Source organism: Schistocerca gregaria, chromosome 1, assembly GCF_023897955.1.
Source record: "Schistocerca gregaria isolate iqSchGreg1 chromosome 1, iqSchGreg1.2, whole genome shotgun sequence".
Lineage (NCBI taxonomy): Eukaryota > Metazoa > Arthropoda > Insecta > Orthoptera > Acrididae > Schistocerca > Schistocerca gregaria.
Window position 1 is genome coordinate 1,043,569,245 of NC_064920.1, and position 26,491 is coordinate 1,043,595,735.

A 26,491-nucleotide genomic window follows, 5' to 3' on the forward strand; every position below is an offset into this window, starting at 1 on the left:
CCCCAATTCTTGATGTCTAGAGATTTTCGTTTAATTTGATTTTTTTGCGATATCTCTTGTGGCATATAACGAATTCGATTTTTTGCTTAAAGGAAATCACGATGAACATGACTAGGCATACTGTCGAAGGTTATCAAAAACTGTCTTGTAACGTAACTCTTATATTGTATTTTTCCAACTTCGGTCAGTTAACAGTGTCAGTATTTTTACATGATATTTACGACTTAAGAGTTGCAATCTTTAGCCCACTATCCACTCAGCTGCTGTCTTCAGTTCCAAAAATAAGACTGGAAATGTGTTTCCGTTGCGTACACCTCTCGTGGCGTAGGAATACGTGGTTTAGTCTTAGAGGCAGTTTTGTGCCTCTTGAAAATGATGTACAGAGAGGAGCCCAGGTGGCTGGTTCCTCAGCTGTGTTCATGTGTTCCAGTGTGCTAGTGTGTAGGGAGAAGCTAAATCATACATCAAACTTTTTCTCCAAGTTTATGCGTTTCCATAATCAACGTTAACGAAACTTTGTAGTGTGTAGGCACATGAACGTATGAAAATGCATTACAAGTTTCAAGCTAGTATATTCCATATTTTGGAGATACATAAATTACCTTAAAACGCACAATTTTCAGTATTTGAAATTAGATTATTTTGTGCACTTTATTGGAACGTGTATGGAGGTAACTCTGAGTTGCGCGTATGTGTGTGTGTGTGTGTGTGTGTGTGTGTGTGTGTGTGTGTCAAGTAAAGAGCTGCACCTGAGGATATCAGATGTTGTGGTAGTGAGGGCAGACTTCACTCGGGCGAGTTTTGGGGCTAATTTATTGGTGCACTGTCAGCGCAGTGAGGTGCAATTGTGCAAAAAATCCATCGTTCTGCAGCATACATCAGAGCTGAATTCTCGCCAGTGCTGTGGCACGTTCTCGTATTTTAACAAGCTAATTACAGAAGTCGTTGTCGTACTTCCTGGCTCCAGTAGTCTGTCGCCACGCCACGTTGATTTAGTTACAGTCACAGGAAACTGTCATAGTCATAAAGTCTTCCATAATATTCTGTTTCATCAAAAAGGGCCAGAAATTGTTCTATATTGATAGACGCGTTCTTAGCGCCCTAGTTACGGAGTTTTTATTTATGTAAAAACTCAGAAATGTTCATTCAACACTTTAGTTAACTTGCAGTGTTGAAAGTAGCGCTTAACCTTACCTGGCTACCGCTCACGTTATTTGCTGCTTTAATATAAATTGAACTGTTGTGAAAACAGAAGTACAGATAACTAAAAATACAATTTTAAGCTTGTAAGAGTTATACCGTGTGTGTTTTTCTTTGCGGTTAGGTGCTTGCAGCAATCGTTTTATTTTACAGGAATTTGTTGCACACTTATTTCCCTCTGTTGAAAATTTTTCAAATGCTACAGGAGGTGGGAGACTCACACATTGGTGGGCATTTTGACAGAAGGTGAGTCTCATAGTATTAATGACTGAATACGAACTCCATCTGCACAGGGGGGGGGGGGGGGGGATTTGTTGTTTACTTCCTTTACTCTCTTGCGCGGTGCCTCATTTGTAATAACGCAGACCTGATCATTAACTAATTTCTGTTTTCTGCAAGCTTCACCCTTGATATTACCTCTAAGCGATATCTCTAAGCGATAAGATTTCGTTTCGAGAATCAGACATTTGCTACAGGCTTTGTATGTTAATGTAGCTGCTCTCAGAATATGTTACTGAGCTTAAAGCGAAATGTGAAAATTTAAATTTGGTATCGTTGAACAGTATGTTTTTGTGTTATTACTAGTTGAAACTTTTACCAAACACCGTAAAATCTAGAAATTTTACGTAACTACAGTTACCCAAGATACTCTTTTAGGAAACAGATTTAATTTTTAAGTGAATTTAACGTTGTACTCATGGTTCTGTCAATTTCCGCAGTGCATCCTTAAATTCCACTATTTGGTTCAACATAATTTTTTTTATTCATTTGCTTTCTTAAAACTTAACTCACTTTGGGAATGCAAATGTTTAAAGCTGTCACTTATCAGTTTCCATATTTTCTTTATTGTGTATTGAAACAGAGTCTATTAAATCTTTGTCAAAATGAATAATTTAATACCTGTCTAGCACGTTGCCACACCTTGCCCGCTACCTGCCAATACAGGCGTGATTGGTGGAGTGAATGAGAAGCTTCAGTGAAAAACATAAATTGAATTTCAGAGTATTTAATAATGTATAAGTGTGAAATAACGTTGTGCAATAGTAAATTAAGCCACTTACACTGAGTGAAAGAAAGAATTTGAAAACTGTAGTTGGAATGAATGAGAAGTGTACACAAAAAACATAGCTTGAATTTGAGAGCAATTAAGACTGTCTAAGCGTCAAATGACGTTGTGCAATGCTGGATTAAGTCGCGTACACTGTGTGATAGAATAAATGTGAAAACGGAGGATAATTATATCGGAGAAGGAATATCTTAACGCTGATCCGTAAGACGATTTAAGATATGATAATCTGAAGATCATTAGACATTTTAGAAATAATTTTTTGGTGATTAATATGCTCAATTAACATAAATAGTATTTAAGTGTCACGTTTGACGTATAGAGAATTTTACCAGTTATATGAGTAAGTGTGATGTCGGTTTGTATTCTTGTCCTTCACATAGTTGTTAGTAGAAGACAGATATATACTCTGAAAACGCATCGATAGTACAGTAAAGTCTTGAATCTTTATTCTCTGACTGACAGTAAATATTTTCCCACGAAATCATGCACATGTCACAGGTATACATAGTGTGATTTGTAGTAGGTATTACATGGTTCGTTTCCCTAGTTCTTCTGGCTAGATGTGACATTTTAATAAGGTAGCAGTGTTATTGTCATCGAAAGCACTTGTCATGTCATGTACCTTGTATTTTGGAAGGTGACCATTGATAACCGTGATGTGCACAAATATGCATGGTACACGATTTCTTAACAAACTGACAACGATGTGTTTATATCCGTTACTATAAGTACTTGTTATGCTTGTTTAACGCTCTATTCAACGTAATTATATGACTTTCATGCCTTTGCTCTCTTTTTTATTCTTATGTGGTGTATTTTACATTTTTTTATGTATCTGAAAACGGACAGTGTTTGAAACCAGCAGTTGAAACATGGTAATTTAAAACAGAGCCTAGTGGGATCGTGTAATTTTTCGAATTTATTGAAGTTATGGATTCCAACCAGGAGTAAGTAAGAAAAGGGCCTGTGTCACGTCACCAGGGAGGGAGGGAGAGATGGAGAGCAAAAACTGTAGGGGAAGACGGAGATTGGAATACATGCAGCAAATAAGTGAGGACGTACGGTGTACGTTCTACTCTGATGGTTCAAATGGCTCTGAGCACTATGCGACTTAACTTCTGAGGTCGTCAGTTGCCTATAACTTAAAATTAATTAAACCTAACTAACCTAAGGACATCACACACATCCATGACCGAGGCAGGATTCGAACCTGCGACCGTAGCGGCCTCGGTTCCAGAATGTAGCGCCTAGAACCGCACTGCCATTCCGGCCGGCTTCTACTCTGACATTTAGAGGTTGGCGCAAGAGAGGATTTAGTGACGGGCCGCATCAAACCAGTCAGAAGACCTATTAGCTCAATAATGGCCAGGTGCCAGTAGGATTCGCGCACTGAGGGTTAAGTTCAGACTTAAATATGTACAAACTAAAATATGTACATAGACAGTTCATCGATTCCAGGAATCAACAGTCTCGACCATTTTCCACTGTTATCATCATTGATACTGGCGAGATATCTGTCCGAAGGATTCCAAGATTTTCGAAAAATTTTCAGTTTCAATTATATAAATGTGTCATAAAGTCATGCAGGAGGCGGACGACCATTATTATAATAATCAATAGTTCTCCATTCGGGCCGACTGGGCTGCAATGGTAAAAATCAGTAGGTCTCAGTATGCGACTTTAATTTCAACTTGATACGTCTGCGCGTTCTTGAGAGAAATGGTTTCCAACATTCCATAGTCAGACCACCGGACAACAAAACGGTCCTATTGGAGTTCCGTTTATACCGTTTGTGGTCCGGAGCCCTAAAAATGATCTTAATGAGAGGAAAACTAGTAAAAAAAAGGAACTGTCTCATTAATGGCGAATAGATAGGTGTTACTATCCAAGTGATTCATAAACTTCAGTTAGTAAAAACAGTTCTACATCCCTTGTCCATTTCATAATCCCATAAAGTCCCGTATCGCTCATATTATTTATTCCATTTTTGAGGTAAACATGCGAAATGATTTATGTAACGACTGAAGAACATAAGGTAGGAATGACGTTGATCGTTATATATTGAAATATTTATTTTCCTATTTATTTACACTACTGGCCATTAAAATTGCTACACCATGAAGATGACGTGCTATAGACGCGAAATGCAACCGACAGGAAGAAGATGCTGTGATATGCAAATGATTAGCTTTTCAGAGCATTCACACAAGGTTGGCGCCGGTAGCGCCGCCTGCAACTTGCTGACATGAGGAAACTTTCCAACCGATTTCTCATACACAGACAGCACTTGCCTGGTGAAACGTTGTTGCGATGCCTAGTGTAAGGAGGAGAAGTGTGTACCATCACGTTTCCGACTTTGATAAAGGTTGGATTGTAGCCTATCGCGATTGCGGTTTATTTTATCACGACATTGCTGCTCGTGTTGGTCGAGATCCAATGACTTAGCAGAATATGGAATCGGTGGATTCAGGAGGGTAATACAGAACGCCGTGCTGGATCCTACTGGCCTCGTATCACTAGCAGTCGAGACGACACGCTGTTGTTTATATACTTCCGCGTAGTCAGCGGGTACACAACTTTCCCACTAGAGCGCGCCCTGCTAAACACAACAGCGCAGGCGCAGCGCTCGTCCATCTCCGCACTACGAGATGGCGCTGCCTAAGAGACGGACCAAATTTTGCTTCCGCCGATCCGGGTATTAATATGTAACGCAGCCAATGAGATTGCTGCTAGCGTAGAACCTTTTCTCCTCGCGGATCACGCTCGTGCAGTGATATCTGAACATGCGAGGTATTATAACGAGTGTACAAACCTCCGATCAGTCAGTCTGCACTTGTCTCCACCAGACTGTACCAGTCTATAGTCAAGTTTCAATCTGCGCCTAATAAGATTACCATATTCCTGTACATAGCCATGAAGATAAATGAATATACACTTTGTCAAGTATCAGGGATATGTGAGAATATGATTAACGTGACAAGACCAAAGAAACTTCAGATTGTCAATTGTAAACAGCATCCAGAATCAAGTTACGTAATGTCTATGCTTTTTATTATTTTAATAAATGTGTGTGAAAATTAATCAAGTTCTATTTAAAGTTGGTCACCGTCAATCTACTACTCTAAGCATGCAAGTGGCATTTCTATCGTCTGACCTAACGGCATAAGATAAACACGCCACGATAAGACCACGAGGCTTATTGCTGGCACTCGCCTACTTCGTTAGAGCGACAAGTCAAATAATCTGATGGTGTGTGTACCAAAGGTCTTACAGTACGCACACCACACACACATCTTATCCGCATGGCTGTAACGGATCGTGCAGCCACGTCTCGATCCCTGAGTCAACAGATGGGGACGTTTGCAAGACAACAACCATCTGCACGAACAGATCGACGACGTTTGCAGCAGCATGGACTATCAGCTCGGAGGCCATGGCTGCGGTTACCCTTGACGCTGCACCACAGACAGGAGCGCCTGCAATGGTGTACTCAACGACGAACCTGGGTGCACGAATGGCAAAACGTCATTTTTTCGGATTAATCCAGGTTCTCTTTAGAGCATCATGATCGTCGCATCCGTGTTTTGCGACATCGCGATGAACGCACATTGGAAGCGTGTATTCGCCGTCGCCATACTGGCTTATCACCTGGCGTGAAGGTATCAGGTGCCACTGGTTACACGTCTCGGTCACATCTTGTTCGCATTGACGGCACTTTGAACAGCGGTCGTTACATTTCAGATATGTTACGACCCATGGCTCTACCCTTCACTCGATCCCTGCGAAACCCTACATTTCAGCAGGATAATGCACCACCGCATGTTGCAGGTTCTGTACGGGCCTTTCTGGATACAGAAAATGTTCGGCTACTGCCCTGGCCAGCACATTCTCAATATTTCTCAGCAACTGAAAACGTCTGCTCAATGGTGGCCGAGCAACTGGCTCGTCCCAATACGCCAGTCACTACTCTTCATGAACTGTGGTATCGTGTTGAAGCTGCATGGGCAGCTGTACCTGTGCATGCCATCCAAGCTCTGTTTGACTCAATGCCCAGGCGTATTAAGGCCGTTATTACGGCCAGAGGTGTTTGTTCTGGGTACTGATTTCTCAGGATCTATGCACCCAAATTGCGTGAAAATGTAATCACCTGTCAGTTCTACTATAACGTATTTGTCCAATGAATACCCGTTTATCATCTGCATTTCTTCTTGGTGTAGCAATTTTAATGACCAGTAGTGCAATTGTTGGCAAGTCTGGTCTTTTTATAGATGCTAAGAAAATAGTGCACTTCCCACCCTCATTGAATTATAATTTATTACTATAATGTAACCACATTATGTACTACAAAAGTGTGGTAACTTATTTCTCCGTATCTGAAAAGAAAATACTACACTCGCACTGACGGCACTTTGAACAGTGGATGTTACATTTGAGATGGGTTACGACCCATGAACCAAGGCTGAAAAAGCATCAAAAAATTCAGCCTTATAACATCAGTTGACAAACTATCTACAGAAATGTAGCTGCCCAACAAAGCCAAGAAAACAACATGCGATAAAAAAAATTACAAGAAATATCTGAATAAATTTGTCTTGGTAACTTATTCCTAAACCATATAGTTCTTAACAAAAATGGCCACAACACACATAATCTACTCGGCAAACAATAAATTTGTGTAACAGATAATACTCAATACAAACCCACACGAAGACGGTCACATGATAAGTGTTATTCGTAAGTTATCCTTAGAATATTACTTTATATAAGAGGCCACATACAACGAAAAGGGAAGCGATTCAAAACCGTCAGGAAACACATACGACGACAAAGCACTACTGGCTATACATAGGAACTAAAATAGACCGAAAACGAAATGGGACCTAACGGCTCATCACATTGTAGTTAAAGGTGAAAGACTAGATTTATTTGGAGGATTCGGAAAAATATACACATGCCGTGTCCTTCACAGTCTCAGGCGCGCAATTCATAAAGTACATACACACAAACACATACATACATTTATATAATCAACAATTGTTTCTTTTCGTGTTTGAACCACTATGTGCATTAGTGTCTTATATGTCTGAGGAGAGTAAATTATCTGTTATTACCTACCGAGCAAGGCGTCCTATAAAAAGTCGAAGCTACAACTTCATGAAGTGTTGTTGAGTTCTTAATGTGTAAATCAGGTTTTTATAGACAATTTGCAAATTTTACTGAAGAAATATTTATTTCATTTAGTTGGGTAATAAATTTAAAAAATGAAACTACAAGTCTTTGTACAAAACAAATGTATTTCGCTTAAAACAGAAGTATTTATACACAACTATTGTCCAAACCAATGCTGAATTCGTAGGTAAGCGTGGTCTCCCTCTTAACGCGAGGAGAGTATTTGATGTTGGACGTACATAGCGTTATCGTCGGCCACTGTAACAAAATGAAGAGTAATAAAAGTTTTCTGTAGAAACTGAGTGAAATGTTGCGAAATTAATTTTAGTTTCACTGAATAGATCACACCACTAAACCTGTTGGTTCAATTACTCCTTAGAACATGCAGTAAGCAAGTGGATACATCCTAAATAGAAGTATTTATAACAAAAAAATTAGAAAAATGACTGTCAGACTGTCGACTGTTAGTTAAGGGATGAAAGATAATTTGAATACACTATGTAGCATATTACATACTAATCCGTGTGAGTGTTCAAGGGGCTTTCCCGGTCTCTAAGTTTGAAGAAATATCGCTTTTTTTCTTTTGTTGCATATTTTGACTCCTTATAATATTAAGAATACCTGGTCAAAAAGATTTTACCTAAAAATTTACACCTGAAAATCACTAATCAATGGAAACTCGATTACGCCTCCTCTAGTCGGTCTCGACGCTTGGGGCGTTTGGGACACCAATCAACATCTGTTTCTGTGAGGCTACTGTAAAATTCTTGGTCGAAGAAAATATCGACGGTTTTTGCACCATATGTCGCAAGTATATGCTTTCCAAAGCAGTGGGATGAAATATTCAGTTATGGCGATACTGAGTGAAGTTACTGATGCTATTGTCCACGACAATTGTATAAATTTCGTCTAAAATGCTAACAATTGGGCGTGAGTCGTTCTTTTCCGGCGTCTCGCATAAAATGAAAGTCATGAGCGTCATTATCGGTACCACAGCTTGCTCATCTGCCATGATAAGAAAAAAGCGTTGAGGCTAGAACTGCGGCTACAGAGACTCACTCTTTAAAGAATGAGATCTTCGAAGAAGATTAAGCTTTACTCTATGGTCCAGAGATAGAAGATTACAGGCAAGCTGAAAAACTTCAAAGATTTGTACACATACAGGGTGATTCAAAAAGAATACCACAATTTTAGGAATTTAAAACTCTGCAACGACAAAAGGCAGAGCTAAGCACTATCTGTCGGCGAATTAAGGGAGCTATAAAGTTTCATTTAGTTGTACATTTGTTCGCTTGAGGCGCTGTTGACTAGGCGTCAGCGTCAGTTGATGCTAAGATGGCGACCGCTCAACAGAAAGCTTTTTGTGTTATTGAGTACAGCAGAAGTGAATCGACGACAGTTGTTCAGCGTGCATTTCTAACGAAGTATGGTGTTAAACCTCCTGATAGGTGGTTTTTTTAAACGTTGGTATAAACAGTTTACAGAGAATGGGTGTTTGTACAAAGGGAAAAGTTCTGGACGGCCGAGAACGAGTGATGAAAATGTAGCACGTATCCAACAATCATTTGTGTTCGCAGCCCAGGAAAATCGACTCGCAAAGCTAACAGAGAGCTGCAAATTCCACAATCAACTGCATGGAGAGTCCTACGAAAAATGTTAGTTATGACACCTTATCGTCAACTACCCGAGGCGATGGATCGGCCGCCAGGCAGCCCGTGACAGAGCACTTCATCACTGGTCTCCAAGAAGCCCTGATCTTACCCCCTGCGATTTTTTCTTATGGGGGTATGTTAAGGATATGGTGTTCCGGCCACCTCTCCCAGCCACCATTGATGATTTGAAACGAGAAATAACAGCAGCTATCCAAACTGTTACGCCTGATATGCTACAGAGAGTGTGGAACGAGTTGGAGTATCGGGTTGATATTGCTCGAGTGTCTGGAGGGGGCCATATTGAACATCTCTGAACTTGTTTTTGAGTGAAAAAAAACCTTTTTAAATACTCTTTGTAATGATGTATAACAGAAGGTTATATTATGTTTCTTTCATTAAATACACATTTTTAAAGTTGTGGTATTCTTTTTTAATCGCCCTGTATAATGAACTACAAACTTTAAATGTGTATCTATCGAGACAACGTTTGTTAAATGGATTCGCATGATTGAAAACAAAATAGTAGGGAAATTTGCATGCCGTTTTGGACTTAATGAAACTGACACTTGTAAACTGGGCGTGAACCTCAAAAAACATTTATCATAATGTCTGTTATTTATTTACGTACTGTTGTACTTTGCCATCCTTTGACTCTCACCTATCACTGCATTTATAGAAATTTATGCTTAAAACACTTTGACTACAATAAAAAGTTAGTGGTAGTCACAGCCGGCTAATTAGCAGGTCCTTCAACCTGGTATTTTGGTTGAAGTGCTTTGACTTCAGAGGGTGTTACAATGACCGATTTAATTTTGTTCCCTAATGAACGCTGCTTGTCCACACGATAAAATTTTTTTTAAAAATACTGGAACTCAATGTTGGTGGTAGACAGAAATATTCCTCAATCCCTGCGCAATGGACTGTCTCTGTAAGCATCCATGCTGGACAGTGACAGAACCATACCCTCTTGCACGTTTGAATCACACACCGTTCCATCATAGGAGCTCCTGAGTGTGTCGAAACTGCTTTTGCCTGGAAGCTCATAAAAAAATCTCGGAGTGAGACGGGAAATGATACAATCTTCTGGAAAAACACAACGTAAATCCAGTAGACATTATTAATCATTTGTTTCAGCGCCTCTAGCCTCGGCTATGGAGTCAATTCGATGAGGGGACAGTCCAAAAGGTTCTTCAAGCCTTAGCAACTCGTTGATACTTAGGTCCCGCAGAGCGAGGATACTGATTGCTATATTCCACCAGCTGCACCAAGTACTCCCAGACATATACCAGTGGGTTAAGAACAGGCCATTTAGTGGACAGTCGAGGTGCTATTGGGTGACTGCGAGTTCGTCAAATGTATGTGTACAGCCCTGTGAACACGGCTATCGTCGCTCTTCCAAGACAGCAATAGCCACAGCGTTCTCATCAAGTAGACGTAGAAGAAAGACGAACATTATGCCACCGAACAAGTCGATCTAGACATCTCAGCTGAGTGAATGAATCCAAGTTACGATACCAAAAACACCCACAGAGCAACACAGAACCACCCCTGGGCTGAACTACAACCTCCACGAATTGTGAACTTAACGCCACACTGGGTCATCGCTGCACTCTGCGCCTTGTATCATATAAAAACGGGGAAAGTTACTTCTCTACAAAGCGCATTACATGCCTCCAGTCAGGTACTGTTCAGTTTCTGTGCTACTGTGAGAAATGGCCTTTCGCAAGGTACCCGCCTCCGAATGTCCATTTCACGCAGTTCCGCTCGCATTGTCTCCTCGTAAACTGGTTGACATGGATCTGTTTTCAACACCAACAGAAATTTCTGTGGGGCTTGAAACCGATTGTGATTGGCACTAAGTGACACTCGTCTCCGGTCCCTCCGGTTAGGGTCTTTCTACAGTCATTGTTCTTACGCCGCATGACATATTTGCGAGTGGTACACACAATTTGTCGCAGTTCCGTCAGGAGTGTAGCTACGGAAAATAAAAATCATGTATCATGTTCACAAAATAAATAGCTGAAATGGGTTTAAAGGTGCTCTGAAACATTCGTTGTACTCCTTTTTTGGAACTGCATTTACAGTGAGGTGACTAAAGCCATGAGATACTTTCTAATAACGTGTGCCACCTTCTTTTGCTCGACGTAGTGCTGCAGCTGGACGTGGCATGGACTTAAGTCGTTGGAAGCCCGCTGCAGAACTATTGAGCCACGGTGCCTCTATTGCCGTCTATAACTGCAAAAGTGTGCCCGTGCAGGATTTTGTGCATGGACTGACCTATAGATTACGTCCCACAAATATTCGATGGGATTCATGTCGGGCGATCTAGGTGTCCAGATTATTCTGTCGGATTGTCCAGAATGTTCTTCAGACCACTAGCAAACAGCTGTGGTCCGGTGGTATGATGGCTCTATGACATGGTCGACAGGTGACGTAGAGCATTGTCATCCTTACAAATTCCGTCTTTATTTGAGAACATGAAGTCCATGAATGGCTGAAAATGGTCTCAAAGTAGTCGAACTTAACCATTTCGAGTCAATGATCATTCGTTTGGAGCAGGGGACCTAGTCCATTCCATGTAAACAAAAATAACATCGTCCGAACTGGCCTTGAAGGCCCAGGGGTATCGACCGGCAGCCGTATCATCCTCAGCCCTTAGGCGTCACCATATTCGGATAGAGAGGGGCATGTAGTCAGCACACCGCTGTCCTGGCCGTTGTCAATTTTCGTGACCGATGTCGCTACTTCTCAGTCAAGTAGCTCCTCAATTGGCCTCACAAGGGTTGAGTGCACCCAAGTTGCCAACGGCACTCTGCAGACCCTGATTGTCACCTGTCCAAGTGTTAACGTCGGTGATCTCACGACATGCAAAGAAGAGATGCGCGTTTCGTCACAAGGTTATTTAGTAATCTTGATAGCGTTACGGAAATGTTTAGCAAACTCAAGTGGCAGACTGCAAGAGAGGCGCTCTCCATCGCGGTGTATCTTGCTGTCCAGGTTTCGAGAGGGTGAGATTATGAACGAGGTATCGAATATATTGCTTCCCCCTACCTATACCTCCCGAGAGGATCACGAATGTAAAATTAGAGAGATTCGAGCGCGCGTGGAGGCTTTCCGGCAGTCGTAATTCCCGCGAACCATACGCGACTGGAACAGGAAAGGGAGGTAATGACAGTGGCACGTAAGGTGCCCTCCACCACACACCGTTGGGTGGCTTGCGAAGTGTAAATGTAGACGTAGATGTAGAGCCGGTGTTGCCGCTGCGGCAAAGCCGTTGGTTCCACACCACAACCAGCTTCCACAGTGCGTTGTTGACAACTTAGGTCCGTGGCTTCGTGGGATCTGCCCTCGAACCCGACTGCGCCACACTCGAGCCCTACCTTGCCGTCAGCTCTCACAACGATGCGGTCACAAGCCCAGGAGAGGGATTTCAGGCGATGTCGTGCTGTTAGCAAAGGCACTCGCATCGGTCGTCCGTTGCCATAACCCGTTAACGTCAGATTATCCCGCAACGTCCTAACGCATACATTTATGGTACGTCAAACATTCATTTCTGCGGTTATTACACGCAGTGTTACTTGTCTTTTAGTACTTACAACTGTACACAAAAGCCGCTCCCCTCTCTCGTTACACTGGACTCGCATTCGGGAGGCCGACGGTTCAATCCCACGTCCGGCCATCCTGATTTAGGTTTTCCGTGTTTTCCCTAAATCGCTCCAGGCAAAATCCGGGATGGTTCCTCTGAAAGGGCACATTCGAATTCCTTCCCCGTCCTTCCCTAAACCGAATAGACCGATGACCTCGGTGTTTGGTCTCTTCCTCCAAACAACCAACCAACCAACATCTCTCGTTAAGTGAAGGCCTTAAGCCACTACCTTGTGCGTGGTGAGAGGCAACGCCTGAAATTTGGTTTTCTCGTACATTCTTAACACTTTGGATCTCAGAATATTGAATACACTAACGATTTTCGAAATGAAATGACCCATGCGTCTAGCTCCAACTATCGTTCCTCGTTCAATGTCTGTTAATTCCAAAATCACCCGAGTACAAATGACACTCCCCCTTTATGCCTTGTGTACGTGATACTATCACCATATGTATATGTGCATATCACTATTCTATGACTTTTAGCCACCACTGTGTAGTATGCCGTCCTTTCATTGTCAGTTTCAATTCGATAAATACCACAAGTCGACTGGGGACAAACCCGATCAATCGATTATTGTAATTGTTTGCTGGCCGTAAATTCGCTCTCGATCGTTGCCTCGTAGGATGGGGCGTTTCGTAGATTAGCGACCATAGAGCTGCTTTTTGGTATCTGTGTCAAATTCGACGAAGTCTCGCCCACAAACACAAAACTTAAGACAAGACTTCATGTTGCCTCGTTGCTCCACCGCCGTTTCCCGACGAGTGCCAGACATGTACGTACGGCCAGGACCTCTGCTGCACCGATTCTGGCGCTTTGGATTTCTACACCCCTGTTGTTATAGCCAGCGGTTCTAGGCGCTACAGTCTGGACCCGCGCGACCGCTACAGTCGCAGGTTCGAATCCTGCCTCGGGCATGGCTGTGTGTGATTTCCTTAGGTTAGGTAGGTTTAAGTAGTTCTAAGTTCTAGGGGACTGATGACTTTAGCAGTTAAGTCCCATAGTGCTCAGAGCCATTTGAACCATTTGCTGTTGTAACTTCGAGGATCGTAACTCTACAACTCGCCACGAGATAGCATTGCAATTTGGAACTTCACGCACGCAGTGTGGGTAACACTGCGTTGTTACTTGCAGATACGTTCGATAGGCCGCGTTTAGACACAAACGGATCTGCCAATTTCATCCACGGTGTGGTTACCGGCACTTTGATATACGATACCTTCTCTCTTCCGTTCTGCCGCGATATACTTCGGCCCATCTCGCTTCGCTGTTTCCGTTCGCCCGGCAGGCTTATACTCTTCTCTTTACTGCCATTATTTAAGTTCAGCGGAGGAGAATTACTCGCCCGCCCGGTGCCAGTTAAGCGCTATCTGCAGAACTCCAAAGCGACCTGGATGCTTATTTACTGGGGAAACTAATATTTTTGTCTGGTTAGATTATGTCAGAAAAAGAAGGGGAGAGCGTTGTATTTCGAGGACAGTGTACGTAGGCACATCTGAAGTTCCCTCGTTAGTGTTTCAGTCTACTGGCCCATTTGAGAAGCACATGAACGAATTCACACTAGAGACCGCCATAATCAGTTTTCGAGACGTTGTACTGTTCCTGCCGTTGTGAGCCATGAGGATGTGTTCTGTGCAGCGTTTGTAAATATTACGACTTCTGCATATTCAAGTGCTGTACATCATATCAATGCTATTGTGAGAATATTTGTAATACTTCAGTTACAAAGCCACATTTCGTCAGTCGTGCGCTAACTTGTACCTTAAAACGGAAGATTTCTTTACCATAGAAAAAGTGATACGTCAAAATGAAGTGAGCTTCTTTAATGTCTTAACGATTTTCTCTATCTCTAAAATGTAAATCTGAGTTTGTTTCCAACAGCTTCTAATTCAAAGTGTTTTGAATTTGTTACTGGTTTTTGGCAACCCTTCTTCTTAATTTGATTTCGTTTACTGATTATTGCTATGTAGTATAGTAATAATGTAACACACAGACTATTAAATACTACACTTACAAGAGTTTCTCGACTTAAACATTTTTAATTTGAATAGAATATTTATTCTTACGTTTCTGACCTCATTTAACCTACAACACTTTATCAAATTTGGAAAAAAAAACTTCTTTTTCCGGAGTGGCTTTTGTAATAGCAAAAAAAGACTGCACAACACGTAAATTGAATGCTATTATTTCGGAACGGAATAAGAAAAACTATTAAGCATCTAGATGCGAAAGCCTTAAAAGTGTTCCAAGGAACGACTCTCTCCCCTCCACGAAGACCAAAGCTCAAAATATACACAAGACTATCCCACAGGATTTCAGCTGGTAGCCAGTAACTTTAGAATGCTTAACGTAAACACGTATTTTAAGATATCATGCTATTTCCAAGGACTAGCAACGATGGCGAAGAGTTCACTCACTAGCCGTAAGAGCGCGAGTAGCTGTAAGAGCCCGATGAGCTGTAGGAGTGGCCGCCCCCGCCGCCTCCACAGCCTCCACACACGCTGCAACCTCCGCAGCAGCCGCCACCACACGAGCCGGAGGAGAATGGGCGCTTCTTAAAGAGTGTCCTCTTCTCGCGGCTCACGTCGCCTGCATCACCTGGAAATAATGATAAATTAAATGAAATATTTATCGTGGAAGGTGAAAGGTGGACTTAGCTATCCTGTACACAGCAGTGTCGCTAGAGACCATCTCAGACGGGAAAGAAGTGATGCAGTCAACCGAAATGGTTTGGTAAAAGTACCGTCCTAGAACTGCCTGTCGTGTCATTTTGAGAAACAATGGAAAACTTAAATTACTATCATTAGATGAGTACTTCGATTAATCTCTTTTAAAGTTCGTATCAGTGCAAGATGTGTTTGGGACCTTAGGCTAGAATTTATGTTTTAGAGTGCGCTCTGTCAGATGGTGATATACAATAAAAACTGTAAGGCACATTTAGCATCTCTAGCTCGCAGCTGGCTTGGTGTTCAGGTTCAGACCTAAAATTAGATGTAATTTTTCACTAACTGTCCTGTTCATGCATTCAAGTTACCGAAAAAATATCTTGCTTGTGCTACATATAGTTCCACAGTGCTTGCAACGATCAAAGGTTTGAGCGATGGTCAATACACACAGCCCTCCTCCCTTTACTGGGAAATAATATCGACTGAAACGAACTCATCAGCTTAGCCGAGAGCGCTAATACGCTGCTTCCTGGACTCGGGTATGTGCACTGGCCCCAGATCGAATCCATCTGGCGAATTACCGACGAGTGCCGGTGTGCTGGCCAGCCTCGATGTGGTTTTTAGGCGGTTTTCCACATCCCACTAGGTTAATACCGGGCTGGTCCCCACGTCTCGCCTCAGTTACAGGACTCAGACATTTGAGCACGTTCTCGCTATTCCATGAGTTACACTAAATGCATACAGTTGGGGTGCACAAATTCTGTCCCAGGGCAATCCGGCCACCCCTTAACATTAACCTTGCCAAATCCGTTCCTAACCTTGCCGACCCTGCGACCGCGGGATAAAGGCATCAGTAAAAGAAAAAGAATATCGAGTGAAACGTGATAATATGGTCTGTGGATGTGAGACATGCCTCCCTATGCTCTTGTAGATGTGGAGGAGGTGTAATAGTGTACATTCAGTTTTGAGAGTTTATGGTAGCAAATATAGTGCCGAATCTTGAACATTTTCTCTTTACGTAATGAAATGTATGAACTGCAGCGGGACAGTTAACTAAATATTATACTTGTCACGAAGGAAAACTCACGTCTGGAAACGTTTCACAGTATTTCATTCTGCACTTAACACCCCACGTAGCCATAAGTTTTATTGCAACTGACAGTGAACTTAGGTTTACGACTAGTGAATTTCGATTTGATGGCAGTAGCAAAAAAGCTTAAGAAATCAAAAGCCGTTAAGCGAAACTAAGCGGTATCATTAGAAAAAAATGTATTAGTGAAATTTTTACTGAAAATTCGTAACGATCACAGACACATACAAGGAATTTATTGCCGTTCATTAAGAAGGCTGTTAGTAAGCTTAATTGGAAGTATAAGAAATGAACCAAGTTTGGTTTTCCCGTTTGTTTTGCTAGCGTTTTCAGGAGGTTTCTGGAAATAATTCTGTAAAACTGACCGGCAGTTAGCAAGCATTCTCAGTAATTCCACGAAGACCTACAGTGTTTTATGTGTTCTACATAATGGAATAGTATTCTAGTGTGTGAGATCACTGTCAGGGCTCCACCAAACAAAGAACATACATGATCACAGGCGTCTTTGGTGGCTATAGCAGATGTGCTGAAAAATCTCATCTAGCTGGAACTAAGGACACGTCACGCGAAAACTTACAAAGAAAATTCCCGTAATTGAATGTAGAGAAGCAGTTTGGACGTACCTGTATTTGAATGTTGTATGTTTACTAGTTTTACATGCTTTACTCGTTTTGCATGTATTATTTTGTAATCCTCTTCCGTCTTAGTCTGAGTACAAAATCTCGGACTTAATTGACGGGGAACGCGATAACAAGCCAAGAAGTTCTTTCCAGTATAGAAAGAGAGTATTTTAGCTTAATTTTATTCAGTTCGATCGCTGTGTTAATTATTCGAAGTCAATGACTCACATCACAACATACACGTAACTTCCTAAAACGAAACAAAAAATTAATAAGGAAATGCTAAACTCTACAACCGTAGAATTAAATCACTATGACAGTCTGTACAGTTTAATAATGTACTAAAAAGTCAAATAATAGCTAGGCATCCAAAGGGGAAGTGTCGTTCATGGTCTATAAGCAGCATCTGTCCGGGGATACGACTGACCAGGAAACACCACAGAATACCAAAATTAACTTTCTTGTCTAGAATAAAAAAAGGCTGACTTTTTTTTCGTGAAAAGTTTTACTATTCTTTAATTCATGTTAGTGATTTATAACTAGCATAGCATCATGAAGCAGTCGTAAAGCACTCACAATCGAAGAATATCCACTTTTACCCATCATTTCAGTGATTTACATCCACACAAAGCAATATGAAGGACCTTAAGTATTCCTGTAGAAAATGGAAGCCGTTCTCCTTGACAAAAGCGTTCGACTAGAGTTTGAAAATCCGTGGTTTCACAGTTAACAGCCTTCAACTCCCGTGAAAGCCTGTTGAAAATGCATGTTGCAGGGTGCACAGCTGAAGGATGTTCTAGCAACATAACAATGTGCATTGAGTGGGTGCTGAAGTTCCACTTAAATGAGTCCATGTTCTCATAAGAGAGTAGAAATATTACAGCGGCAGTTACAAGAATCTACAGCTTTTTAAACGGAGAGCCAAATGATCGGAAATTAATAACCACCAATAGCCCTGATTGTTTAATATAAAAAATCTGGATTTACTGGTAGTTGCCCCATGTATTGTGTCACATTTTATGAATAAACTAAGGTATGTAAGATTCAGTTTAGTACAGATACAGGCCGCTGACAAAATTCCGATAGTAAAGTTAGCGGCATTCAACTTCTGCAGAAGATCGTGAATTTATTCCATAAGAGTTTCCCACTTTCCCACAGTCTCATAAATCTGACGCCTTTTTCGTCGATAATCTTGCTGCCATCGTAAAATTCGTGTAACAGCGCAAACAAATGGTGTATAAAAAATTTAATGTAGTGTTTTTTATCAATTAAGAGTGTCCCCATTATGTGTGAAGTAAGAGTTGTGACTATCCAAAATTATGCTTGTACTGTCCCAAAAAAAAAAAAAAAAAAAAAAACAGCTTTAGAGTTAAATCACACAGGTGAAGGCAAGACATTAAAATATCTCAGAAATACAAGCTGTCATTGTAACAAGCCTCAAGGAACAATTCACGTTACACACTGTAGCAAATCCTGTTGAATGACAGCGTAGAGAACTCTCCTCCTTCCCACTATTCAGGAAGACTGACAAGAACTGAAGTTAAACTCCAATATTCCACAACTTATTGCGCAATAAACGACAATTTACACGCCGTTGTAGTTCATTTCACACATGGATACCTTAAATCTAATATGGAGCTTTCATTACAGTAAAAAAAAATGCAAACATAAACACCGCTCACGGAATAGGCCTTAGGCAGTTCGAGAGGCGATCCATGATCGTGGGACATGTGATTAGCACAAAGGCAATACCACCAGCCGTTATTGGCAGTAGATGAATCCCGATGATGTCGCTGTTTCTTTGGTCGAGCAGCTCCTCGTTTGGCCTCACAACTACTGACTAACCCTGTACTTGACGTCGCGTCTGTTCCGTGCTTCATTGTCATTGCACCACTCCAAACGCAATCGTTAGTATTGAGGTGATGACGGCAGCCTACGCATGGGATAATAATTCATAGTCCGGCTCTTGTCAGCCTCCAATCAATGGTGCGTCACGACATAGAATGTTGCACGGAATGCTTTACTCGTTCCTGGATGGTAGGTGCACGTGTTAAGGGGTTACGATGTGCTTGGTGACAGTATGATGACCAACCTTATGGTGATCAGACGTGGTCGACTAGAACATTGAGTACGCTTGCCCTGACGTTCCCATGCAGTCCAATGGTGGGCCACTGTCACCTACGAATGCACCACAAAACTGGATGCTGCACGATCTGAGAAGATGGCCAAATCAAGATCCACCATGAGGCCCATTTCAAACGCTTTCAGGCACTGACAACTCTGCCTCACATGAGTACAAGGCTTATCGTGTACTTTATAATGATCATTCAACATACGACAGTGTTCACGTCTCTGAAATACCCAACTGGGTCTTGTAACAACGCTAAATATGTACAGTAATAATGCTCTCTGGTGGCCGTTGTACCTCACAAAGGTAATTGCAACATACCTGCAGCTGGTGTATATGTGTACCAAGATATATTGACACCCGCTCACGTCTCACGTGCGCTTTAATTTTTTTGTCAGGCATTGTATATGCATGCTTCAAATGTTCACCTTTAGGGTAAAGATATGGGATTCATGTTCGACGTGAGCTAAACCTTAAATTTTGAATAAAATTCGAGACGGCCGAAGCCTTCTGACACAAGCAGTCATTCTCGTTCTGGTAGCCGCCTTGCCAAAGAGCGGACAGATTTTGCGGCGTGGCTGTCTCTAAGAGGCCGAAGAAACAGTGGTGATCAGCACCATCAAGATGCAGAAGGCAATGGAAACCACTTCACTAAGGCAGGGCATGTGGCCTGTAATTGAGAAAGTGGCGTGATGATCTCTTAATCGGATAAAGATTCTGGATTAATTCCCGTTTCGGATCTCCGAGAAAGGACTGCCAAAGAGCAGAAGACCTTGAGAGAAGGAATGAAAAACCATCAAAGTGTTAATATTCTACTACTCGGAACGGGAAATGTAAGAAGTCTAAATGTGGTACTGAAGCTAGGCTCAGTCAAGATGTACTGAAGATAAGTAAAGTGAAACAGAAAGAAGATGCGGATTTCAAGTCACATGAGTAACAAAAGCACCAGAAAATGGTTTTACGAGAGTATGATTCGTCATGAACAGGAAAGCAGGGCAGGAAGTGTGTGACTGTGGATTACTCGTATTCGAATGACCATCAGACCAACTCCAAAAATAATACATCTTCTATACAAGCCGACGTCACAAGAAGAAGAGCTACGGAAAGTATATGTTGGTATTAAACGAGTAACTCAGTGTGCAAAGGGAAATAAAAGTCTGAGAATCGTGGGCGACTGGAATACTATGTTGGGGGAAAAGGTAGAACAGAAGGTTACATCGATAATGTGGGCTTGGTAGTAGCAGGGTGTCAGGAGAAAGACACAGTTCTCCGATACGTGTGAATTAGCGATAGCAAATACGCTGTTCAAAAATCGCGAGAGGAGGATACATACTCGGGAAAGGCCAAGAGGCACAAGGAGATTGTACCTGGATGTCATCATGATCAGACATTCCTTATGAAATCAGACATTGGATTGCAAGATGTACACAGGAGCACACGTAGATTCAGATCACAATTCAGTAATGATAAAGAACAGACTGAATTCCAAGAAAATCATCCCCAACAGTCAATGTAGAAAGCAATGTGATATTAGAGCACTGAGGAATGCTGTGATCAATTTGAAGTTCTCTAAGGCTGTAGACACAGCGATTTTGAGCACCTCAATAGACAGTTCAGCTGAAGAGTGCTGGACATCTCTAAAAAGGGCAATCACAGAAGCTCTTAGGAGCGTCTCTTAGGAGCTAAATAAACAGAAAATTCTGTGATGTCATGCCGAAACGGCTGCAAGAAAAATGCGAAGAAACTGAAAAAATGTGGTCGTCGGAAGGACTGAGACGAAAGTAGTGGGGAGTAAATGAATGAGGTTAGTGGTAAAATTAACATAAAAATTGGTGACCACAGGATAGACGAAATGAAGGACATCTGCTACCTTGGAAGAAAGATAAAACATGGCGAACGAAGCGAGGAGGACATAAAAAGTAGACTAGTACAGACAGTGAGGCCATTCCTCGCCAAACGAGGTATTCGTTTAAAAAAAAAAAAAAAAAAAAAAACGATCTTAACTGGAGGAATCAATTTCCACGAATGTGCGTTTTAGACTCCAACATTACATGGAAGTGTAGCGAGAACTCTGGAAAATCTGAAAAGAAATTCACTGATGCGTTTGCAATGTCGAGCTATGGAAGGATATTGAAATTTCTGCACAGAATCTGCGAGGAGAAGAAAATGTATTAGACATTGAGAATATGAAGGGACAAGATGATAAGACGTGTTAAGAGACAAAGGAATATCTTCCATGGTACTTGAGAGTTGTAGAAGACAGAGAGTCAAGTATACCGAACGGGTATAAGTGCTATACTGAGATAAAGAAGTTACACAGTGGAGGTATCCTTGGTGCTCCGCAGTAAATCAGTCAGAAGACCAATGATCCGCAAAAACAAATAATTGTGCCACTGTAACACTGTTTTTGGGTGTCCTTATTGCTTCCTTTCCAGTAAGAATAACTTGGTGAGCTGTTTCTGCTAGGAAGTCTTGAATCCGGTCACATCTTGTATCAGGAATTTACGGCGTAGAGGTCCTTGAGTGTGTAACCAAGGAAACTACTTATTACTATTGGGTTACTAAACCTTCGGTTGTCATTTGCTGTGCTAGAATAGACTTACATCTGAATTCCTGCTCTGATGAAACTTTGCATTACCCAAGCGTCATGCCTAATAGCACCTAATGTAGATACTTATTCTTGAATTGTTTTTTAGATCTTTTACAGCTTTTTCCTGTTAGCTGACATTTGGCTACTGTAATTCTGGCTACTTGGTTGATATTCATGGCAAACCGCTGACATTATTCCGAATTACCTGGTGTATCTGGGAGAGGAGGCGCCATTGCAGCCATCAATGGTGACGTTTGTCGTGGGACGGAGGGCAAAGCCCGCAGATCTTCCAACTCAGGGGCTTCTTCAGGTACGGGCACGGCATCTGTAAAGAAAGTAAAGTGTTATTCATTCATATCTTCCTCTAAAGTTTACTAATCCAACATCTTGAATAGGAACCAGGAACAAAACCATCACTCTCCCTTTACTCTGTTATACCGACAAGATTGTCACAATACCAGGTTTCACCGATACCAGTACTAACTACACGATTTTCTGACAAAATTTACGGCAACTGTGTATAAAGGCTTTGATTGTGTTCATGGGAAACTGTCTACCACACTTGTTTGGTGTGTGTTTACTCTTTGTAGGTAGAAACTGAGGAACGACTGGCATATCTTAAGTTGTAGCGCTGTAGCACCTTGCTATGTAACGTAAGCTTAGTTCCTGAACAACGGATAGTACACTTTCCTTTGTTCAATAATACTTACAGAACAAATCCAATTTGAAATGAGCCATTGGAGGCCACTGACGACTCAAGAAACATTCTGAATAATATTAATATTATCCATATTAATAATTTGATGGTTTTCTACGTAATTCCCACGTCCTTAATATTCTGTGCACTATTGGAAGCCGGCCTGTATTTAGACCGCTAGACTGAATCTGTGATGCGTGCTTTGAAAGGGGAAATTTACCCCGTAAAAATATCACCTTTAGGTTTATCATTTAATTATATAAAATTCTGCTATGCAGTTTACAATTTAATAAATTGATGAAATTTTTTAAAAATGAAAAGAATTGAAATCATTGAGATACTCGATACTACATGTTAACAACGGCTGTGAACAGCTACACTATCTGTTCAAAAGTGTCAGGAAATTATAATTGGATGTGTGTCCTTACAAACTGCGAGTCATTTATACACCAATTTGATTAAAATTGCTTCAGGCGCTCCTGAGCAGTACTAGATACTCCCCTTTCACCTCCATCCTTACACCCATTAGAGTTAGGTGTTTCTTAGGCCGACAGTGCTTCCTTCCAGATTGGTACTGATATGTGTACCAAGTTTAGCTGAAATCGGTCCACTTGCTTAAGAGGAGATGTGGATTGTTGTCGAGGCGTTCACCAAATCATAAACCCTTCCACTGGATTGCCGCAGGGTGTAGCATGTTCCCAGTCATCCACTATACAGTGGTGTCGTTCTTTACATCACCTCAAGAATGGACTTGGTCAATCTTAGAAAGTTGATTTGTCCCTTCCTTGTGGATTTGTTGCTCAGGTGACATCGAATGTTCCGAGGCACTGAGCTCTCCTAACAGCCGCAATTTGCTGTTATGGCTTCTCTACTGATAATACTCGCCACCTCCTTTTATACTGGCGGGTCACCAGTGGTCAATTCCGCATTATATGTGGATGCCCAGATACTTTCGAACGCTTAGTGCATATTTATTAAAAAAGGAATACAAAACTGGGATTCATAACCACGCAAAAATCAGTTTTCTGTTTGAGAGATAGAACATTAGAACTATAATAAAACATGATTGTAAAGTATGTATTAGATAAAAGGAATGTAACAAAATGCAAATTTTAAATATATTTCAGTCATGTACATTGGTAATACCTCGTCGTAGTCGGCGGACCTGGTTGAATGTATCGAAAATAGGCATATAGACACGAGAAACTGCATAAAGATCAACCTTTTTCGTGGACGGTTAGTTCTCGTAACTATTGAGACAAATATTCCGTCTCTGTTAAGGTCATTTGATAATAATAAGTCCTCGTCAACTTTCCAAGAACACAGTTCGTAAAAGTGTAAAGTATGTGTCACTCCTACAAGCACAAAGATGTTTGGCTTCGCATCAAATAAAATGTTGAAATTACGGTGTCCTGGCCTTTGTTGGCCTTAGATTTTGTACATTTCTCGGCAATTTCAACGAAACTCCTTAATAGCGTTATATTACGTTACGTGTCTTTCAAGTGCATAAAAAAGATTTCCTTGAGAGCCTCATCGCCTGAAAATAGAAACTATAACTGCCAGTTTATCCAGAAGAAACATAAATTACAATATATACTAATCGTCAACTACTTTTCGATCTAATGAACCGTTTCAGAATGTCCCAAGGCCTTTATATGAAACTGAATACTCTGAGATGAGGAACTGGTGGCCGGAAATGAATAGTTCAGGAGGTATGAGGTCTTGCGTGACCTATGCGTGTGAGGCATGTTTGTGAACCACTGACGTTTCATAACAAACGATTGTTTGCCACATCATCGTCGGCTGTGATGTTACCACGGTGGGATTTATCACTGTTTATAGTTTATTTATTATATAGTTGTTGGGTTTCATTGGAACGTAGGAGCCAAGGCTACTTACTTGGTCATCGAACGTATCAGTATATAATTTACAGAACGCTGATTAGAAAATTTAGAAGCAAAGCGTTGAAGACCTAATAAAACACGAAAAAACAGTGTGTGTAAAAATAAATAATTCATTGCAGAGAAAAGTTAGAAAAGTTTTCATCTACTGTGAGGAACTCCTCTACAGAAGAGAAGGAGTGTGTCTCTTTCAATTTGGAGTTAAATACTTGTGGTTCTGCACTCAGTTCTCTCAGTTCTTCTGCAAGCCTACTAAAAATCAAACCTGCTGAAAAATTGCACACTTTTAGAAACAACGCTAATCTAAATGTACATCGTTCTTCCATCTAGTGTTCACTAAATCAATGTTGCAGTTTCTTAACTTGAAGACTTGTATCTAATGCATAGTGTACCAGACTCTAGTGTCTGTAAAGCCAAAAAGTGAACAGAGAACAGTTTCACAACAGACATAAAGTCGTGGACAGAAACTTCCAAAAAATTGTTAATTCATGGCAAAGAACAATTCGCCAGTAGAGTTTGAGGGGAGTGTGATGGGTGATGTGGCAGAAGACTCAACAAGAAGCACCCGTAAAATGTGCATTTGACCTCTGTTAGGAACTTAAGTCGTTGCTGATAACGTGTAAGCTATTTATACTCTGATCACTGAAAACTTAGCACTCATTTCTTACCTTTAGTTCAGCGTCTCACTGAATTGCACCATCCATACAATTGTAACTATAAATTTTTGGTAAACGCTGTACATAAATGATTTAATGCTGCCAGCAGCTGTCTTTTAAGCTGAAAAAAGCACCATTATAGGATCACTGTGTTGTCCGCCTGTTTATTCATCTATTAAGACCCTTCTTCCCAAGAGCAAGTAGAGGTACGGAGTTGAAAGTTATATCAAATGCGAAGATCTACAGTCCCTTTGCAATGTAAAAACTTCAAGCCTGTAAATCAGTTCAATAAAAAGATACGGCCATTTATATCGCATATTTTGATACTCGCAAACTCACTCGACAAAACCTGTAGACGAACTGGACATATATACATAACTGAGTTGTACGAAACCCTCAATGAACAACCGTTGAATATCATTACAGAAATTCATTTATGACACATTATACCAAGTGTGTCTCTGTAGTTGTGTATATTTGAGTGACGTCCACTGTCGTTGTGCACTCGAATGAAGGAAACAACAGGCAGCTGAAGTCGGCATTGAATCAATTAAACAGTTTTCCCCAGCTGCAGATCCAGTTTCAGTTAAGTGAAGAAACTCACCAGAAGTGGCGATCAGCAGCATAACTAATGCCACCCCAAAGAGGCACCGTCCCTGTGGCCGCATCTTCAAAACGCCTCAGAACTTCGCTGCTCGTCAGCCGCCTAAGGTCCCCAGTGTCACATACACCGCTACACTGCCAGAGAGCTCTCCTTTTATACACACTGGGTACAGGTGGAGATGTGAGCACCCTGAAAAAAAAACAGAAACCGGAATGGATGCTTGACAGGGCTAGTTGATCTGGGTGTTTTCCAGAGCTGCGGTGCGCTGCGTGACCGTGAACACCAGAGCTCGTCCAGGTGCTCGCCTTGTGGCCAGGAGCAGCGACCAAGTCAGGAAACACGCGGTGCAATTTGTTGACACACTGTTATGCACTCTGCTGATCCCACACGAAGGCGCAACGGTGACAACCTGGGGCCCAGACCGGGAATTACCTATGTATTTTGTTCTACTTTTTTCACTCTGACAGGTCGAGTAATCAGGGTAGCAAGAAATTACGACTATTTTACATAACCCGTAACTTGTTCTCACTCTTAGAAATGTCGTAAGGGAACAAATATGCCTGTGTGTTCATAAAGACTCTGATTCGAATACCAATGAGCGTCCTTCAGCAAGGATATCATTACTGTATTTAATTGCTATTCTCTTACAGTCTCTCCCCAACCTGTAACTCGCTCCCACCCCACAGTCCATGCACCACTTAAACTGTTACAGCATTTCTTTCCTTTTCTGTTCTTACATAGAACTGTCGAAGTAAACTAACGAATAACTGACTCGGTCGGAGTTTTTAGTGCTTGAAATTCTG

The 26,491-nt window shown here is 41.4% G+C and overlaps 1 protein-coding gene across 1 annotated transcript; it reads right to left on the minus strand.

Moving 5' to 3' along the window:
* Positions 1-7,543: 7,543 nt before the first annotated feature.
* Positions 7,544-26,014, minus strand: LOC126280638 (uncharacterized). The gene is made up of 4 exons (XM_049979781.1): positions 25,689-26,014; positions 22,036-22,155; positions 15,154-15,334; positions 7,544-7,696 (listed from the first exon to the last, which is right to left on the minus strand). The coding sequence occupies exons 1-4, from the start codon at positions 25,750-25,752 to the stop codon at positions 7,684-7,686; spliced, it is 378 nt and encodes a 125-aa protein (XP_049835738.1). The 5' UTR covers positions 25,753-26,014; the 3' UTR covers positions 7,544-7,683.
* Between the last annotated feature and the right edge of the window lie 477 nt (positions 26,015-26,491).